Source organism: Limanda limanda, chromosome 8 (genome assembly GCF_963576545.1).
Source record: "Limanda limanda chromosome 8, fLimLim1.1, whole genome shotgun sequence".
In the NCBI taxonomy this organism is placed as follows: domain Eukaryota; kingdom Metazoa; phylum Chordata; class Actinopteri; order Pleuronectiformes; family Pleuronectidae; genus Limanda; species Limanda limanda.
The window spans coordinates 4,425,285-4,446,273 of record NC_083643.1 but is presented as its reverse complement, the minus strand read 5'-3'; the positions used below and the strand labels follow the sequence as shown (position 1 = coordinate 4,446,273).

Genomic DNA, 20,989 nt, shown 5'->3' with positions numbered 1-20,989 from the left:
TATTAATTTGACATTTATCATTATGGGACTGATAATTATAGCTTGACATCGTTGGTCCCTGGAAACCAGGGTGGTGCCCCCCCTTTCTCAATTATTAATATAGATAGTATTATTCTTAAATTGATAATTTTATTGTTTTTGACTAATTATTTTCATTATTCTTGGTTGATAACCTTATCATTGTTAATTGATAGCTTGTACCTTCTAATTGATAATTCCTATTTTCTCATTAGTGGTTTTATTGTTATTTGATTACTGATCATCTTCAATTAATAATTTAATTATTTTTGATAAATAATTTTTATTTTTAATAATCATATTTCATGATTATTAATAATTAGCCAACGTCAAGTCTACTCCTATTGCACAACAAATAATTTTACTAGGCTAAGCAAGACTGTTTATTTGATTCTGTGTGGTGTTTATAAGTTTGATATATGTGGTGATATTCTGTTACAAGTTAAATCAAGGTTAATGTGAATTGGGCTCTACAAAGACCCAGCCATTTTCTGATTAGCATTTTCACAGACCCCGCATATCTCTTCACCTACTTAGCTACGTCCCCCGACCAGAAGGAGGGGGGGGCCCTGCTAGCTTAGAGATCTTAAAAGATCACAGGAAGGTGTGACTCTCTTTGTTAGCCACCAGAGAGACCCTCACACCCCCCCCCCCCACACACACACACATCTTTGTTAGTTAGCACATATTGTTAGTAACTTGTGTTTCGATACTTTATTATGTTCATAATAAATGTTTTTCTTTTAACCTTGTCCTTTCATTAATGTTGCATAAGTGAAGTTTGCCAACCGTTAGACTGTCAAGAACTCTATAAACCTTAACTGTTCACTATATAATCTTTAATAGTAAATATTAAGATTTCTAAGTCAACTAGATCTAAATGAGACTGATCTTAATCAATCAATTGGCTATCTTTTCCCTTCTATGAAGGGTGGTGCCCCGCGAGAACTTAGTCAAACTAAAGTTATGATTTAATATTAATATTTTAAATATTAACGTTTTATTTTTGATAACCAAATTTATGAATAACTTATCTTTAATAATACAAAATGTTATTTGATCACATCTAACATCACTGTATTGAAAATATTTAGATACCTTATCTTGTCTGTCAAGCCTTTTCATAATTCATTCATAATAATGTTATTTGATCACATATGACAAAACGGTTTAGAATATATTAAGATAATATATTAAGATGTCAAACCTTTTCTGGATGAGGTGAGGAAGATGGTGGATGATGATTATGATGAAATTAAACACCAGCAGCATCGGACACACGTTGAAAACCGCCACACCATAGTTTCCAATGTAAAATCAACAGTGTCTCCTCCTATTCCAACCCTAAGATTAGCAAATCCCAACTAACTCCTCCTTAAAACAACTGTCTCCATGTTATATTATATAGCCTGATCTATTATATATTGAAACATTAACAGGCTTTGTTAAAACTAACAATTTACCCTTCAATGTTAAGCAGGATCTGCTAGCTAGCTAGCTGCTGGATGGCTAAAAAAGCAGCTGAACCTAGCAAGCAAGCCACCTAGCTTAAATCGAAATAATGGTTAACTGCATTTATACGGCACTAAGCTTAGTCATGATTAAAAGTGTGAAGCCCACTGTCCATAATACTAATATATCAAATAGCATGTTTAGCTTAGCGATACTACACCAAAGTCTGGAGCCTTGTTGGTCAGTTGGCTCCTTCGAGGTCAAATTGTGATGCAGCTCGACAGGTGTTTACACACAAACCTAATATGAAGCTTTACTTCCGCATTCGAAGCTACATCTCCATCTATTTGTGGCGTCACTATTAAAACATTTTGAGAACAATCAAATAATTCCTGTTGATCAAAACAGAAGTTTATGGATCATGGAATTCCGATGGAATTTATCATGCAAAACTAAACTTGTTTTGTTTCATTGTTTGTAGTTAACACAATTAATTCTAATGATTAATTTTAATATTGAAAATAATGCAAGTACAAACTCTAGTCCTAATTTAGGTTATTAGTAGCTTACATGTCAGAATTAATATTGCACAGTTGAGAAGTGAACCTGACTTGAATAGCTGTCCATAATGGGTGCGTGTAGTTATATTAAATAATATATTTCGAAAATCATATAAACTATAACTTTATTTATATCGGTCATTTCAAATTTAGCCATTACAAAATGCTTCATTGGGACAAATTAAGAAAACCCAAGACAAACAGAATAATACAACATCATGTCAAATCAGTCAATAAATAATATAATATAAATTGTTGACTATAAGCATAAATATTTATGTTAAATTGTGTTGAGCTGGAGTATAAGAATTTAATGATCTTTCAGTAGAGCAGTTACAATAGTACAACACAGCTTAAAGATAAATATGTCAACAACACAAACAACAGGTATTCACTTATCGAGTAAAGTAAGTACAACACTCAAGTAATCTTGGTGAAAGGAGTGAAAAAGTCAGATAATAAGAGCCTTTTCAATAAAATGTGATTTGAAAATAAAACGAAAGAAAGACGAGATGTAAGCAAATGAGTAGATTGTGAAACCTGAAGATCCAGCTTAGTAGTGACTCCTCTTTCCTGATTGAAGCAGGAAGAACTCTTTGTTAAATCACTTGGGAATCGACAGTAAAGGAGTCTGTGTTTGTCCTTCAGTTCATCAGCTGCCCATCTCTCAACAGCTTTAAACACAGCAGACAGGGAGATTTAAGAAGTGGGTTTATGAACTGCAGCTCAGATCAGCAGGCCGTGCCACTTTGCTACAGGCTGGCGGACTGAGCGCATCATCCAGTTCCAGTGCTCGTCTTCCGTACTCCTCTACATCACCACAGTCAACTGTCCTATCAGATGTTTGGGTGATTTCCAGGTCGTGTGAGTCTCATACACAGAGATTATGATTTTACACCGCTCCACAGGAAACTCGGGCAGCGAGAACATGAGCACCTCGTTGAAGACGTTCACCTGCACCGGGCCTCCACCGAGGTCTTCTGCGACCTGAGCTTGCAATGGTTACACTGGACACTGATCCTGACGTAAACGGCTGTACAACACAAGAACAGCAAATCAGTAACTCTATACGTTACAATGTGTATGGTTTCTGATGGTTTTCTATTTGTCAAGAGGTTTGTTATTTACCGGCATCTGAGGATATCTCAGTGGGGACTGTTCTGACCTTTAGCAGACCAACCTCAAGCCTCTGAGAAGTTGGAAGAAACTTCAGTGACAGCAGCACCTCTCCGACACGATCCTGTCCAGAGTGAGAGGATCAACACTTCAGAAACCGTGTATGTGATTCAAAAGACAGATTCTGCTTCTTTGTAGTTGGAATTCAAATCATTTTCTGGTTTTAGCTTCAGTTAAGGATTTGCCCTTTCTGTTCTTTTCTTCCCCCCTCATACAAATTTTCACTCATTGCAGCAAATATAGATTATAATAGTGTCCTTGAGTTTAAAAAAAAAAGAAAAAAATCAAGGCTCTCAGGATCTTAAAGCATTCCTGCAGTTTGAGCTTCTCAAATGTGTGTTGATTATAGCTTTTTATTTGATATACTGTTATAGTTGTGAAACTACAACTTGTAAAAATGCAGACACAGACATTTCGCTTGTGGTTACTGTCATTAACATACCAATCAAACATTGATGGGATTTTTTCCCCCATCAATGTTAGACTAGCATCCACGTTGTGTTTATGCTTTTAGATATACCAATTACACATTAGGATCAAATTACGATATTGACAATTAATATCACTTTGCTTTGCTTACTCATAAAAAGGCAGAAAATAGATATGAAGCCCATAAAGATGCTAAAGGTTGTCACTCTTGTAAACCTGATTGAAATGAGAGCCTGTGAATAAGGCTGTATTAATTGAAAGTAAAGAATATCTGCTCCTTCATTTGTGCATAGGAGGGTAAATGGAAAATAGATCTTGCAGGCTGTGGCATTCACTGTTGACTCAGTGGTAATTACATCCAAGGCAGCCACTTGGACATGTTCAGAGGGAACATAATACTTTCTATAAATAAAACATGTTACACAACTATAACACATATGATAAAAAATGCCACTGCATCATGTGCAACTATGCCTCTATGTATTTATTATGTGTTGTGCTAAAAACAAAATCCTTGGATTGACAGGAAAATATTTCAAAATTGTTAAATTTAAATAAAATGTTAAATAAACATATAAAGAAATTGGGGACATGGGCTGGTATGTATGCACAATTACTGTTTTAGGACTGTTTCAATATATGTCACCTGAAACTCCCATCCACACCCTATTTGGCATCAGTCCCATATATAGCCTCAGCTGTGTAAGCAAGTCAGTTCCAATATAAACGGTCCATCAGGACACACCAGCGTGGTAGCAGAACCCCGAAGACTCCTGCTTGAGGTAGACTCATCTTCTGTCAGTGAGACAGTATTTAAATATTTACGGACAATGTCTTTAAAATACTAATTAATCAGCAGTGGATGTTTAACAAATGTAGGTTTAACACTATCATCATTAACTGAAAATGTGTTCTATGATTTCAACAGGATAGTGGAATATAACCAATCTTCAAAGAGGGAGGGTAAGGTAAGGGCAACCGTTTTTTAATGAACTTTTAACTCATTTTATGCAAAAGATTTCTGCAAGTTTTCCAGTTTTTATTCACACAGTTGTACAGGTTACAGTTATTCAGATCAACATTAACTAAAAACAGGTCAAGTCACTTGTGGGGATGGACAGACATTGATTAAATATAGATAGGTTAATTAAGAAGTTCAATGCAGTTATTATTCAGTTCAGTTACATCAGCTGAAGATAGAAGGTTTGACACAGATAAATAACATTACTCTTATTTGTTATTAACTCACAGTAAACTGTCACCATGAGTACGGACGCGGAGATGGCCGCTTACGGCAAAGCAGCCATATACCTACGTAAGCCAGAGAAGGAGAGAATTGAGGCTCAAACCGCACCTTTTGATGCCAAGGCTGCCTGCTATGTGGCCGATGCCAAAGAGCTGTACTTGAAGGGAATGATCCTCAAGAAAGATGGTGGCAAAGTCACCGTCAAAGTCCTGGACACTCAGGAGGTTTGTATAATGAAACAAGACTCAACTGAAAGTAAAGTACGTGTTCTCAGTTGTAATTGTAACCAATGTCCTGTTGCAGGAGAAGGTATTTAAAGAAGATGACGTCCATCCAATGAACCCTCCCAAGTACGACAAAATTGAGGACATGGCCATGATGACCCATCTCAATGAAGCCTCTGTCCTGTATAACCTCAAAGAGCGTTATGCAGCATGGATGATCTACGTAAGACTATCTTTAAAATGCAATAAGTTATATTGAAATCAAAAACTAAACATGGAGTTAACTGTTTATCTCTATGTTCACTTTCAGACCTACTCTGGGTTGTTCTGTGCCACTGTTAATCCTTACAAATGGCTCCCAGTGTACGATCAAGAAGTTGTTAATGCCTACAGAGGCAAGAAGCGTATGGAGGCTCCACCCCACATCTTCTCCGTCTCTGACAACGCTTATCAGTTCATGCTATGTGGTATGTTCTTATTGTAGAATTTGTATACATTAAACAGAATGTTGTTTCACTGAAAGGAATGTGTTTAATTAATTTGGTTTCTATGTTTACAGATAGGGAGAACCAGTCTGTCTTGATCACGTAAGTTCATATCTGTTGACTTTTCTTTAGAATCAAATATGTTGAGCAAATTCATATAAGTCTGTGTTTATACCCAGTGGAGAATCTGGTGCTGGAAAGACTGTGAACACGAAACGTGTCATCCAGTACTTCGCCACAATCTCAGTGGCAGGAGGGGACAAAAAAGGGGGGGGCGGCGAAAAAAAGTATCAGGTATGTTGTGATGACACCATTGAGTTCAAGAAAAGTTGAGAAAGAGTTATTTTCTGATTTAATTTCGAAACTTGGATTATAGGGGTCACTGGAGGATCAGATTATTGCAGCCAATCCCCTGCTGGAGGCCTATGGTAATGCCAAAACTGTGAGGAATGACAACTCTTCTCGCTTTGTAAGTATGGGGTTATTTTGTACGAGACAAATTTTCAGTTAGACATTGGTTATGTGGGGAGATTACAACAATTTCTATCTTCTAAACAGGGTAAATTCATCAGAATCCATTTCGGCACAACTGGCAAACTGGCCAGTGCTGACATTGAGACATGTAAGTTATAATCCTCATAGCAAGTGTAGATGACTGAAATTCAGGACTGACCAGGTTTTGACTGATAATCCACATTTATAGATCTGCTGGAGAAGTCAAGAGTGACATACCAGCTTTCTGCTGAGAGAGGCTACCACATCTTCTACCAGATGATGACAAACCACTTACCGGGGATAGTTGGTAAACAGATTAAGCTATTGCATGATTTTAAACATATGGTGATTGTTTTTTGTGAAACTCTGTATTTAATCTTCATTCCGTTTTTAATATTCAGAGGCGGCACTCATCACAACCAACCCCTACGACTACCCCTTGCTCAGCATGGGTCAGATCACTGTGGCCAGCATTGATGACAAAGTTGAGCTGGAAGCTACTGATGTGAGTGATCAAGGTTTTAATATTTAACATATTGCATACATCTGATGTGTATGATATGCAAAGTGATTTTTATGTATGTTTTTTCCAAAGTGGAGATGTTTTGTAAAAAATAAATCTTCTGAACACAGGCTGCTATTGATATCCTGGGCTTCAGTGGTGAGGAGAAGATGGCCATCTGGAAGTTTACTGGTGCTGTGGTCCACCATGGTAACATGAAGTTCAAGCAAAAGCAGCGTGAGGAGCAGGCTGAACCCGATGGCACAGAAGGTGACTATTTGATATCATATCAAAGTGAACAACAGAAGTTCTATATCACACTGATTTTGTTTTGTCATGAAAACACATATATACAATACTACATTATAAATAATTAAACCATTTTCAGATGCTGACAAGGTTGCTTACCTGTTGGGTCTGAACTCCGCTGACATGCTGAAGGGTTTGTGCTATCCCAGAGTGAAGGTCGGAAATGAGTTTGTCACCAAGGGACAGACTGTACCTCAGGTAAACATAAAGTATTCATTTCAAGTATCACGGTAAATATTTTTTTTTATAATGACACACCCATATATATATATATATATATGTATAAAAAAAAAGAAAAGAGTAATTTGTACAAAACATGATATAATTAAACAGCACTAATGACACGGTGGAGCATAAACTGAGGCCAAAGGCCTCAGTGAACAGGGGGTGTTTGAGTAGTTTTTTTAACCTGTCCAGAGATGTAAAGTTGCGGGTTTTGGCAGGGAGAAAGTTCCAGAGGGTGGGGGTTGCAACACAGATAGCTCTGTCCCCAAAAGTCTGCGTTAAGTGTTAGGCATGGAGAGCAATCCAGAGTTTGAGGACCACAGCCTTCTTAGCGGAGTGTATGGGTGGAGGAGAGAGCCTTAAATATAGTTGGGCTACAGCAATTAATAGGTGAGAATGAGGAGTTTGTATTTAATGTTTTTAACACTGGTGACAGGGATTGAGATGTACTGGGTGTGTTATGTTTGTATTGACTATAAATTGCAAAAATAAAGTTTTATACCTATATAGGGTATACAGTAGCACAGCATTTTACAAAACAACTAAACAGAAGCGTACAGGAAAAAATATTTTTACATTCTTCTTCAGGTGCAAAACTCAGTTACTGCCCTGTCTAAGTCCATCTATGAGAGGATGTTCTTGTGGATGGTCATCCGTATCAACCAGATGTTGGACACGAAGCAGTCAAGGAACTCCTATATTGGTGTACTGGATATCGCCGGCTTTGAAATCTTTGATGTAAGCTTTATACACTGTAACTCATTATTAAAATATGACACCAAATCCTGTTGTCTATGAGCAATCAGGCTAATTATTTGTCATCTCACAGTTCAACACCTTGGAGCAACTTTGCATCAACTTCACCAATGAGAAACTGCAACAGTTTTTCAACCACACCATGTTCGTCCTGGAGCAAGAGGAGTACAAGAAGGAGGGTATTATCTGGGAGTTCATTGACTTCGGTATGGACTTGGCCGCCTGCATTGAGCTGATTGAAAGGGTAAACACCAATTTTATGATTCTATTGTATGTAATTCTCCTAAAAAACACCAGTCACTTCATGATATACTCTATCTCTCTGTTTTTTCATCTAGCCCATGGGCATCTTCTCCATCCTTGAAGAGGAGTGCATGTTCCCTAAGGCTGATGACACATCCTTCAAGAATAAGCTCTATGATCAGCATCTTGGCAAAAACAAAGCATTTGAGAAGCCAAAACCTGCAAAGGGCAAGATTGAGGCCCACTTCTCCCTGGTGCACTATGCTGGTACAGTGGATTACAATATCAGTGGCTGGCTGGACAAGAACAAGGACCCCCTGAATGATTCTGTTCTGCAGCTGTACCAGAAGTCATCAGTGAAACTGCTGGCTGGCCTGTATCCCGCTGTTGTTGAGGGTATGACACACAATTAACTGGTCAATTAAAACATATTTTAATATTGTATTACTTTATTAAATGTATCAATTTGTATGTATTCAGTTTCTCACAAAAATAATTCTACTTGAAATGATCAACAGACGCTACAAAGAAGGGAGGCAAGAAGAAGGGAGGCTCTATGCAGACTGTGTCTTCGCAGTTCAGGGTAAGCTTTGGCATTGTTAACCAAGAAATAGCATCACACATTACGTTATACACAACTAACTTACTCTTTTGTATCTACAGGAAAACTTGGGCAAGCTGATGACTAACTTGAGGAGCACCCATCCTCACTTTGTGCGTTGTCTGATTCCCAATGAGACAAAGACTCCAGGTAAGATTTGAACTCTTTGATGATTAGCATGTTTTTTTGTTAGTATGGTTTCAGTTCAGTGCTGGTTCAATGAGGAGTATAACTATTCACAAAAGTAATAATGAAATGTCTTATGAAATAGGACTGATGGAGAACTTCCTGGTCATCCACCAGCTGAGGTGTAACGGTGTGCTGGAGGGTATCAGAATCTGCAGGAAAGGTTTCCCCAGCAGAATCCAATATGGTGACTTCAAGCAGAGGTACCAATGACTATATTTTTGACGTCCAAAAATGTTGCCACAAACTCCAAAAAATACTTACAGAGACCAATAACTTTTGTGTTAAAGGTACAAGGTATTGAATGCCAGTGTCATTCCTGAGGGCCAGTTCATTGACAACAAGAAGGCTTCAGAAAAGCTGCTTGGATCGATTGATGTTAATCATGACGAGTACAGATTTGGACACACAAAGGTAAGAACCATGCTCCCTTGTTCATTGTTGGTATAATTACAAAGGAGGTTGATTGTTCTTATTCATTTTGTTTGTCCGTCTGATAATCAGCATTGTACCTCAGCGTTTATTAAATGTTTGAAGTAATTTGGTGTAAAATTAGACCATGTACCTGGTACAATTACTCATCAATGGAATAGTTTCAAAGCATCTATCTTATGTGTACATTTAATAAGCATCTTTACCTTGTGAGTGTTGACTAATTTAGGATTCCTGAAAGTTCATTTATATTTTCTGTTTATTCAGGTGTTCTTCAAGGCTGGTCTGCTGGGTACCCTTGAGGAGATGAGAGATGAAAAGCTTGCAGCTCTGGTCACAATGACTCAAGCTCTCTGCCGTGCTTACCTCATGAGAAAGGAGTATGTGAAGATGACGGAGAGGAGGCAAGTTGAAAACAATAAATTCTGGACACAAAGACATGGGGTGAAAAATCAGCAAAAATTCTCATGTCAACAATATCTGCTTCACAGGGAAGCCATCTACACCATCCAGTACAACGTGCGCTCATTCATGAATGTCAAACATTGGCCATGGATGAAGGTTTACTACAAGATCAAGCCTCTGCTGCAGAGTGCTGAAACTGAGAAGGAGCTGGCTTCGATGAAGGAAAACTATGAAAAGATGACAACTGACTTGGCTACTGCCCTGGCCAAGAAGAAGGAACTAGAGGAGAAGATGGTGTCTCTTCTGCAAGAGAAAAATGATCTGCAGCTCCAAGTGGCATCTGTAAGTAAATCTCAGACCGTACCTGCAATTGTTCATGTGTTGTAGGTCAAATAATGATGGACTCAAACTTGATGTGTTCATACAATGACACAGGAAGGAGATAACCTGTCAGATGCTGAGGAAAGATGTGAGGGACTTATCAAGAGCAAAATTCAGATGGAGGCCAAACTCAAAGAAACAACTGAGAGACTTGAGGATGAAGAGGAAATGAATGCTGAGCTTACTGCTAAGAAGAGAAAGCTGGAAGATGAATGTTCTGAGCTCAAGAAGGATATTGACGATCTGGAGCTTACATTGGCCAAGGTGGAGAAAGAGAAACATGCCACTGAGAACAAGGTTCGTAAGTTTAAAAATGTGTAGCACATCTAGTAAATTCATTGTTACTATGTGTTTAATAACATTTTACTTGCAAACATAGGTTAAGAACCTGACAGAGGAGATGGCCTCTCAAGATGAGAGCATTGCTAAGCTGAGCAAGGAGAAGAAAGCCCTTCAGGAGGCTCATCAACAGACTCTTGATGACCTGCAGGCTGAGGAAGACAAAGTCAACACTCTGACCAAGGCCAAGACAAAGCTTGAGCAGCAAGTCGATGATGTAAGTTTACAAAGTCACTTAGGTTGACAAAACAAGATTCTTTAGCATAATAATCACAATTTCAATGTCTCAATGTTCAGCTTGAGGGTTCTCTGGAACAAGAGAAGAAACTGCGTATGGACCTTGAGAGAGCCAAGAGGAAGCTCGAGGGAGATCTGAAACTGGCCCAGGAATCCATCATGGATCTTGAGAATGACAAGCAGCAGTCTGATGAGAAACTGAAAAAGTATAACATTTTGTTTCCCTCCCTATTATAAAATAACCATCATGTCTCTAGTAATGTTCAGTAGCATGAATGAACTCTTACTATGAACTTTGTCACTCTCACAGGAAAGACTTTGAAATCAGCCAACTCCTGAGCAAGATTGAGGATGAGCAGTCTATGGGATCTCAGCTTCAGAAGAAGATCAAGGAGCTTCAGGTAATCAACATATTGCTTTTAACACAACACAACATGCTTTCAGGTTTTTGTGTTTCACATTTAATTTAATGTTCACTCAACAATAAAACATATACTTGAAACAGGCCCGTACTGAGGAACTGGAGGAGGAGATTGAGGCTGAGCGTGCTGCTCGTGCCAAGGTTGAGAAGCAGAGGGCTGACCTCTCCAGGGAACTTGAGGAGATCAGTGAGAGGCTAGAGGAGGCTGGAGGTGCCACTGCTGCTCAGATTGAGATGAGCAAGAAGCGGGAAGCTGAGTTCCAGAAGCTCCGTCGTGACCTTGAGGAGTCCACTCTGCAGCATGAAGCCACTGCTTCCGCTCTTCGCAAGAAGCAGGCTGACAGCGTTGCTGAGCTGGGAGAGCAGATCGACAACCTCCAGCGTGTCAAGCAGAAGCTTGAAAAGGAAAAGAGTGAATACAAAATGGAGATTGATGACCTGTCCAGCAACATGGAGGCTGTTGCCAAAGCAAAGGTACAAAATACATGAAATATTGGATTATTAAATGCATTTTTTTATACATAGAAAAAACATAAATTAAATAATTGTGTAAAAAAAATTAAATCTTTCTTTTCTGTTCCTTTTTCACTCAAGGGAAATCTTGAAAAGATGTGCCGTACTCTTGAGGACCAATATAGTGAACTGAAGACCAAGAATGATGAAACTGTTCGTCAAGCGAATGACTTGGGTGCACAGAAAGCCCGTCTCCTGACAGAAAATGGTATGCAAATGACAGCCATCTTCAGTTTGACACAGATCAACCAGAAACTGAAAAGAAACTAATCTTTGATCTTAATTTTCACACAAGGTGAGTTCGGCCGTCAAATTGAAGAGAAAGAGGCTCTTGTCTCCCAGCTGACCAGAGGCAAACAGGCCTACACTCAACAGATTGAAGAGCTGAAGAGACAGATTGAAGAGGAGGTTAAGGTAAGAAAACTCTAAGTGTGTCCTTGCCTCGTTGAATGAGATTTAAAAGTTTTACACATTCAATAATATTTCTTATTCTAGGCCAAGAATGCTCTTGCCCATGGACTGCAATCAGCCCGCCACGACTGTGACCTGCTGAGGGAACAGTTTGAGGAGGAGCAGGAGGCCAAGGCTGAGTTGCAGCGTGGAATGTCCAAGGCCAACAGTGAGGTGGCTCAGTGGAGAACTAAGTATGAAACTGATGCTATTCAGCGCACTGAGGAGCTTGAGGAGTCCAAGTGAGTAACATTCAAACAATTCAATTACCAGATATTGTCTTTGAATATATTTTGTACATTTAGCTGTTCAATATCACTTTAGTGTCTTTATTTAATATATATATATAATAATATCTGTAAAAGTTTACAAGATATTGACATTTTTATTGAGAGAAAATTTGCAAATGTTTCAAAGGAAAAAGCTGGCTCAGCGTCTTCAGGAGGCTGAGGAGCAGATTGAGGCTGTGAACTCCAAGTGTGCTTCTCTGGAGAAAACCAAACAGAGGCTGCAGAGTGAGGTGGAGGACCTCATGATTGATGTGGAGAGGGCTAATGGGCTGGCTGCTAACCTGGACAAGAAGCAGAGGAACTTCGACAAGGTGGCCAATTCATACAAGGTTTTTTTACTTGTCTTTGTATTGGTGAATATCTATCTGAACACAATAAATTGTCTTATTTAGGTGTTGGCAGACTGGAAGCAGAAGTATGAGGAGGGTCAGTCAGAGCTTGAGGGATCTCTGAAGGAGGCTCGTTCTCTCGGCACTGAGCTGTTCAAGATGAAGAACTCTTATGAGGAAGCTCTGGATCAGCTGGAGACCATGAAGCGTGAAAACAAGAACCTGCAACGTGAGTGTTTTAGTTCCTACCTGATTGTCTTTGATGATATTTAACGCATTTTGTGTTAGTGTTCATAATTTACATTTCAGGCTTGACGATATATAATATGTTTCTTTCTGCAGAGGAGATCTCTGATCTGACTGAACAGATTGGTGAGACTGGCAAGAGCATCCATGAGCTGGAGAAGTCAAAGAAGCAGGTGGAGACAGAGAAATCTGAGATCCAGACAGCTCTTGAGGAGGCTGAGGTATGTTTGTTTTATCAAGGGAGATTTTCTGAGGAGAAAAATATTACAAATCTAGGACAATGCAGTATATTGGGCTAAAAGGCCTGAAGGTAAGGTCAAAAATCTTACTCTATGATGTCATCAGGGAACTCTGGAACATGAAGAGTCTAAGATTCTGCGTGTTCAGCTGGAGCTCAACCAGATCAAGGGTGAGGTGGACAGGAAACTGGCAGAAAAAGATGAGGAGATGGAGCAGATCAAGAGAAACAGCCAGCGGGTGACTGACTCTATGCAGAGCACTCTGGATTCTGAGGTCAGGAGCAGGAACGATGCCCTGAGAATCAAGAAGAAGATGGAGGGAGACCTGAATGAGATGGAGATTCAGCTGAGCCATGCCAATCGCCAGTCGGCTGAGTCCCAGAAGCAGCTGAGGAATGTGCAGGCACAGCTGAAGGTATTGTCAGACATACTGCTGTTGTACAAACTACAGTATAGTGAGTGCACCTACAGTTCATTATGAGTTTCATTCGTATATTTTCCTGCTATCATTTCACTAGGATGCTCAACTGCACCTTGATGATGCTGTTAGAGCCGCGGAGGACCTTAAGGAACAAGCTGCAATGGTGGATCGCAGGAACGGTCTGATGGTGGCTGAAATTGAGGAACTTAGAGTGGCTCTGGAACAGACAGAGAGAGGTCGCAAAGTCGCTGAACAGGAGCTGGTGGATGCTAGTGAGCGTGTTGGACTGCTGCACTCTCAGGTGAACAAATATACAGTACTTCAATATATAAAACCAATGAAAAGTTAAACAACATGAAATGTTGATTACTCAATTACATTTTTCATCCTTTAGAACACAAGCATTCTGAACACCAAGAAGAAGCTTGAGTCTGACCTGGTTCAGGTCCAGAGTGAAGTTGATGACACTGTTCAGGAAGCAAGGAATGCAGAGGATAAGGCTAAGAAAGCCATCACTGATGTACGCTTAAGTTTTTACTTATTATCATTACTTTCTACTTATTGATTTTTGACATTTCTAAACCAAATATTGTGTTTTCCAGGCTGCGATGATGGCTGAGGAGCTGAAGAAGGAGCAGGATACTAGCTCTCACCTGGAGAGGATGAAGAAGAACCTGGAGGTTGCTGTTAAGGACCTGCAGCACCGCCTGGATGAGGCTGAGAACCTGGCCATGAAGGGTGGCAAGAAGCAGCTCCAGAAACTGGAGTCTAGGGTAAGAGAATTATGATAGAATTATACATATATAAACAAAGTTTAAAAAAAACTTGTAACGTAAACTGTGAATGCATTTGTCTTTTTTTCAAAAGGTGCGCGAGCTTGAGTCAGAGATTGACGCTGAGCAGAGACGTGGAGCAGATGCTGTTAAGGGTGTCCGCAAGTACGAGAGGAGAGTGAAGGAGCTCACCTACCAGGTAGAGTCACTTTGAATTTTAATGTGTACAGTACAAAACAAGCAAAACAAGCAAATGTAATTATATACTTATACTAATTATACTAATTACTAATTATATAACTATAAACATGCAAATCTATGTATTTTCAACTACAGACTGAGGAGGACAAGAAAAATGGTTCCAGGCTGCAGGATCTGGTTGACAAGTTGCAGCTCAAGGTGAAGGCCTACAAGAGGCAGTCTGAGGAAGCGGTAAGGGCAAAACATTAATATTTAAACAATGGCAACTCTATACGACATCATATCTCATGTGCAGCATATCTGCTGGTCATTTAACCATTTGTCCCTGTATTGTCTTCCAGGAGGAGCAGGCCAATGTCCACCTGTCCAAGTGCAGGAAGGTCCAGCATGAGCTGGAGGAGGCTGAGGAGCGTGCTGACATTGCAGAGTCCCAGGTCAACAAACTGAGAGCCAAGACCCGTGACTCTGGAAAGGTAAATCTACAATTCTGTGTAGTAATCAAATAAGAATTGAAAATTATTGCGGTAGAAAATCACTGTAAGTTAAATGTGTTTGAAAGGGACCTGATCAATACTTTTTGTTTGTTGGTGTTTTTTAGGGGAAAGAGGCAGCTGAATAAAGCTCATCAGCTGATCGCCTGTTTCAAATCATATAATATGAGGTGAAATATGCTGTAACAATAAATGTTATTTTTTGCACTGAAATTGATGTCTCTAATATTATTTTCATCTGCCTGTTTCTTCTGAGACATAATTCGTCCGTCCCCTCTTTTAAAGTCTCTTCCTGGGTTTTACCAACTCCATCAGATAAGAAAACTTTTTTTCAGGTAGTTTTTCTTTACCTTTATCATTCAGTCATTCCCCTGCTGTCTTAGCCTGTTTAATGTCCCTCTTTCACTGTCTAATACATGACAAATATGGGCATAATAAGCTGTTCTTATTTAGACGCATATGAGCAAAATTTAATCACCAATCATTTTCCATGTCAACTTTTACCTGCATGTCGCAAGTTTATCAGGTTTTACCTTGCTAGCAGTGAAACAGTTTAAACTCATGGTAGCTACGGATTCTTTTACGTGGCAACCAGGCAAAGTATACTGCACTAAATTATCTTTAATAATACAAAAGGTTATTTAATCACATATAACATCACTGTATTGAAAATATTTATATACCTTATCCTGTCTGTCAAGCCTTTTCATAATTCATTCATAATACCAATAATGTTATTTGATCACATATTACAAAACGGTTTAGAATATATTAAGATTTGTCAAACCTTAGCTGGATGAGGTGAGGAAGATGGTGGCTGATGATTATGATGAAATTAAACCAGCAGCATCGGACACACGTTGAAAACCGCCACACCATAGTTTCCAATGTAAAATCAACAGTGTCTCCTCCTATTCCACCCCCAATATTAGCAAATCCCAACTAAAGCCTTCTTAAAACAATTGTCTACACGTTATATTATATAGCCTGATCAATTATATTTTTAAACATCAATAGGCTTTGTTAAAACTAACAATTTAACCTTCAGTGTTAAGCAGGATCTGCTAGCTAGCTAGCTGCTGGATGGCTAAAGAAGCAGCTGAACCTAGCTAGCTAGCCACCTAGCTTAAATCGAAATAATGGATAACTGCATTTATACGGCACTAAGCTTAGTCATAGTTAGAAATGATTAAAAGTATGAAGCCTACTGTCCTTAATACTAATATATCAAATAGCATGTTTAGCTTAGCAATACTACACCAAAGTCTGGAGCCTTGTTGGTCAGTTGGCTCCTGCGAGGTCAAATTGTGATGCAGCTGGACAGGAACCACAACAGCACGTGGTCCTATATAGCGCCCTCTAGTGTTAACACACAAACCTAATATGATGCTTTACTTCCGCATTCGAAGCTACATCTCCATCTATTTGTGACGTCACTATTAAGACATTATAAGAACAATCAAATAATTGCTGTCGATCAATACAGAAGTTTATGGATCAGTGTTTGTAATTAATACAATTAATTATAATGATTAATTTTAATATTGAAAATAATGAAAGTACAAACTCTAGTCCCAATTTAGGTGATTAGTAACTCACAGGTCTGTTTGTCCTCAGGTTTTCTGCTTTGACAAATTAAGTAAAACGGAACATGACAAACTTAAGTGTAAGGAAAATATAAAAAATATAGAAACATATGAATGGAATATTTTATATACAGTGTAAAAAAACAGATAATAAATGTACAGTGTAAGAATATGCACGGTTAATGGATTGCACATGAACCATCGTACAGTACAGAATTAATATTGCACAGCTTAAAAGTGAACCTGACTTAAAAAGCAGTCCATGATGGGTGCGTGTAGTTATACTGATTAAATAATATATTTTGACAATCGTATTAACAATAACATTATTTATATCGGTCATTTCAAATTTAGCCATTACAAAATGCTTCACTAGGGAAAAATGAAGAAAACCAGAGACAAACAGAAAAATACAACATCATGTAAAATCAGTCAATAAATAATATAATATAAATTGTTGACTATAAGCATAAAGATTTATATTATATTGTGTTGAGCTAGAATATAAAGATTTAATGATCTTTCAGTAGAGCAGTTACAATAGTACAACACAGCTTAAAGATAAATATGTCAACAACACAAACAACAGGTATTCACTGATTACAGTAAGTACAACACTCAAGTAATATTGATGAAAGGAGTGGAAAAAGTCAAGATAATAAGAGCCTTTTCAATAAAATGTGATTTGAAAATAAAAAGAAAGAAAAACGAGATGTAAGCGAATGAGTAGATTGTGAAACCTGAAGTTCCAGCTTAGTAGTGACTCCTCTTTCCTGATTGAAGCCGGAAGAACACTTTGGAGTCTAGAGTAAAGGAGTGCGTGTTTTTCCTTCAGTTCAACAGCTGCCCATCTCTCAACAGCTTTAAACACAGCACACAGGGAGATTTAAGAAGTGGGTTAATGAACTGCAGCTCAGATCAGCAGGCCGTGCCACTTTGCTACAGGCTGGCGGACTGAGCGCATCATCCAGTTCCAGTGCTCGTCTTCCGTACTCCTCTCCTTCCCCACAGACAACTGTCCTATCAGATGTTTGGGTGATTTCCAGGTCGTGTGAGTCTCATACACAGAGATTATGATTTTACACCGCTCCACAGGAAACTCGGGCAGCGAGAACATGAGCACCTCGTTGAAGACGTTCACCCGGCACCGGGCCTCCACCGAGGTCTTCTGCGACCTGAGCTTGCAATGGTTACACTGGACACTGATCCTGACGTAAACGGCTGTACAACACAAGAACAGCAAATCAGTAACTCTATATGCTACACTGTGTGTGTGTATGGTTTCTGATGGTTTTCTATTTGTCAAGAGGTTTGTTATTTACCGGCATCTGAGGATATCTCAGTGGGGACTGTTCTGACCTTTCTGTTCTTTCCTTTCCCCCCTCATACAAATTTTGACTTTTTTTAAATTTTTTTTTAAATATTTGTATTAGGAGGTAAGGCACAGTAGAACAAGAATCAATGATAGTCAACCTCCTTGGATGTTTTTCTTAATTAAAGGACCACATGAACGTGGTACTGCTAACAATACATTACACAATTCAATGAAAATAAGAATAATAATGATAAATAAATAACTGAAAATTCTATTAAGTAATAATTAAGTAATAAAGCTGCACAGTATAAATAAATAAAAATAAAATAAAATAAAAAAAAGAATAAGTAAATAAATAAATAAAAAGGAAGAAGAAAGAGAGAAAAGAGAGAGAGAGGGTGGGTCTGTCAAGGGGGCAGGGACTGGAGAGAGTGGAAGAATGTAAGAAAGGGAAGCCACTTATTATAAAATTTGATAGAGCTACCTTTCACTGAATATCTGATAGTTTCCAGCTTTAGGAAAGACATGGTGTTGTTGAGCCACTGAGTACTGGAGGGAGCTTTAGTCGACTTCCAGTGGAGAAGAAGGTGGCGTCTTGCCAGTAAGGAAGTAAAAGCTAAAATGTCTAATTGAGTAGAGGTAAACCGGTTATGGTCCTCTGGTAGCCCGAATATGGCAACATGGGGGGAGACTTTTTTACTTTAAATTAAGTTAGTTCTTTGAGTTAAACAACGATAATCCCATGACATTATAAATGTGTGTGTCTGTGCAGTGTCACAGAACATGGCTGCTGTACCTTCTGGGGTCGCTGCAGATCCTCGTGCAGCTCCAGAGGGTAAGAGACGTTGAGCTCCCCGAGAGGAACCCTCACCCCTCCCAACAACGTGTGTCTCCAGAATTTATCAAAGTCCCACACCTGAGAAACACACAGATACATGACGGACACAGTAAGAAAACACATTCCCTTTCCTAACATGACTGCACTGTCAATTCTGCACTATGACTGTAGTGCTTAGAGCTTAAAATCCCTCAGACGTTGCAGTATGACAGCGAAGATGTCATCTGCGAGTAGTGTTATTCATTTTTTATTTAAAAATGTATTGTCAGTGCAGCTATAAAGTAAATAGTACCTCTTTACGTCTATGATAAAATAGGATTATAGAGTTACTGAGAGTGAGAGGGGTTTACTGCAGGACTTCCATCCTGAGGCTGACGTGATGAAGTGTCGCAGAATGCAGCTGAACTGATCTCCATATAAAGGGTTACAGCTGTCTTTCACAATGCGAGTGTGCCACTCCTGCAGCACTGTCTACAGAGCAGGAGACGTCCCTCCACCCTAAGAGGAGCACAACAGTAACCATAAGCTTTATTTGGTACAGAGCCGCCAAGGACTGAAAGACAATCTGACACATATTTGAAATATTAACATGGTTTAAAAAAATGGAGATTTTAAGCCCAATATCAAATACTGTGGCATTCGATCTATGTTCCTGAGATTCAATGCAAAAATCCAGTAATTTTATTGGTTTAAAAAAATACGAAAAGACAACGTATGCCTGCTAGTTGATAATAATGTCGCTGCTGTGTGTGATAACTACCTCCACGTCCACTCCCTCTGATCCTGCCAACATGAGTCGTAGTTTAACAAATGGCTGGAGGCAGCAGGTCTGGCTGAGCTCCTGAAGCCCCTCCACCTGCAGGACGGTGACCACCAGACGGGACTGTGGCTGGTCCTAGTACAGGGAGAACCGTAGAGATCCATCCACCTGGTGCAAGAACTCCTGTTAGGGAATATACATCCAGCACCTTGTGTTGATACTGTTTAACATCTACTGTTTCCTCAGGGCTTCATTTTGTTCACCTTAACAGAAATGGATTAAAGGGAGGTTCTCAAACACAAATTCTGAATAGCTCTCAAACAAATATTGGATTGATTTACATGAAACTTGGTCATGACATTTCTAGTTTCCAGACGATGAATCCTAATGGTGATTGATATGTTGTAGGTATGAGCTGGGATGCAGATGAGGGCATGAAGTGTCCTGTTTATCATTATTTTGCTGAATATCTGCATGTTTCTTCAAGGAATGTGTAGAAAAGATGCCCCTGGATTTTCTAGCATCCCCATGAGGTTGACATTAATGTTTAAGAGTGAAATATAAATATTATTATTATTAGTCCTTGACGAATCTAGCCACTGAGTGAGTAATGAGTGTTTGTTGCTTCCGTCCGGCCGTAGCTTCAATTTGCCAAGATGCGGATGTAAATACTTATCCCTGCCGATTTAAATGTCTCACTATGATGTATTGTTGATGTTTTTATTGATAAAAAAGTGATTTGACCATATGTGGTCACTGCTGGCTGCACAGGCCAAGTTATAAGGATCAAGGTATTTAGTGGATTAGCATGAAATTTGCTACAAATATTCAAGTTTTGTAAGATCATTCTTGTCTGATTGGAATTAAAGAGCCCAACTTAAACAGCTTGACTCTATACAGAAATGTCTGTTACCTGTTTAACGTTGGGCTGCTTGCCCTCGTCTCCCTCTGCCTTGCTGGATCCGGAGGCCTGAGGCAAACAACGACTCTGCCTTTGAACCGCAGTGCTGACGTCCTCCACCTGGAGAGAGCGCACACATGCACATCATCAGTGGTGTTATTATCCACTGCAGCGCCTTCAGCTGTAATCTGACTAATCTGAAGTCACATCTCTCCTGTATTTGAACAAGTCTGCTCATTAATCTCTATGCACACAAACATGGTTTCCTACATGAGGCATCTACACAGAGCGCCACCGATAAAACGTTTGATTTTACAGAATGAACAATGCACAAACTTTCTATATAAGAAATATACTTATTCTCTTGATTTAAGTACTATATATTTGGGTGTATTTGTGTTTTCTTTTGATCTATAGTTATTTATAATAATTTATTGCAGCAAATACAGATTCAAATAGTGCCCTTGAGTTGAAAAAAACAAAAGTCAAGGCTTTCAGGATCTCAAAGCATTCC

At 39.0% G+C, this 20,989-nt stretch overlaps 1 protein-coding gene and 1 pseudogene across 1 annotated transcript; one reads left to right on the top strand and one right to left on the bottom strand.

Annotated features, from left to right (window-relative positions):
* Positions 1–2,756: 2,756 nt before the first annotated feature.
* On the bottom strand, positions 2,757–20,754 carry LOC133009056 (synaptotagmin-2-like; annotated as a pseudogene).
* Positions 4,899–15,203, top strand: LOC133008595 (myosin heavy chain, fast skeletal muscle-like). Its single transcript, XM_061075824.1, has 39 exons — positions 4,899–5,105; positions 5,185–5,328; positions 5,416–5,572; positions 5,665–5,692; positions 5,770–5,884; positions 5,967–6,059; positions 6,149–6,212; positions 6,294–6,392; positions 6,487–6,590; positions 6,719–6,857; positions 6,976–7,094; positions 7,710–7,859; positions 7,951–8,121; positions 8,216–8,516; positions 8,639–8,703; positions 8,784–8,871; positions 8,993–9,110; positions 9,198–9,321; positions 9,607–9,743; positions 9,831–10,086; positions 10,180–10,422; positions 10,505–10,681; positions 10,762–10,907; positions 11,012–11,102; positions 11,207–11,596; positions 11,717–11,843; positions 11,931–12,049; positions 12,131–12,327; positions 12,503–12,686; positions 12,768–12,933; positions 13,047–13,171; positions 13,296–13,604; positions 13,708–13,911; positions 14,005–14,130; positions 14,213–14,383; positions 14,478–14,582; positions 14,720–14,815; positions 14,926–15,057; positions 15,183–15,203. The coding sequence occupies exons 1-39, from the start codon at positions 4,899–4,901 to the stop codon at positions 15,201–15,203; spliced, it is 5,808 nt and encodes a 1,935-aa protein (XP_060931807.1).
* Positions 20,755–20,989: the final 235 nt, after the last annotated feature.

Bases quoted from the DNA above. Each gene is read 5' to 3' on its own strand.
- LOC133008595 (XM_061075824.1), top strand. From the start codon at position 4,899: ATGAGTACGGACGCGGAGATGGCCGCTTACGGCAAAGCAGCCATATAC. The intron at 5,573-5,664 runs GTATGTTCTTAT...CTATGTTTACAG, and splicing joins TTATCAGTTCATGCTATGTG to ATAGGGAGAACCAGTCTGTC. The intron at 15,058-15,182 runs GTAAATCTACAA...GGTGTTTTTTAG, and splicing joins AGACCCGTGACTCTGGAAAG to GGGAAAGAGGCAGCTGAATA.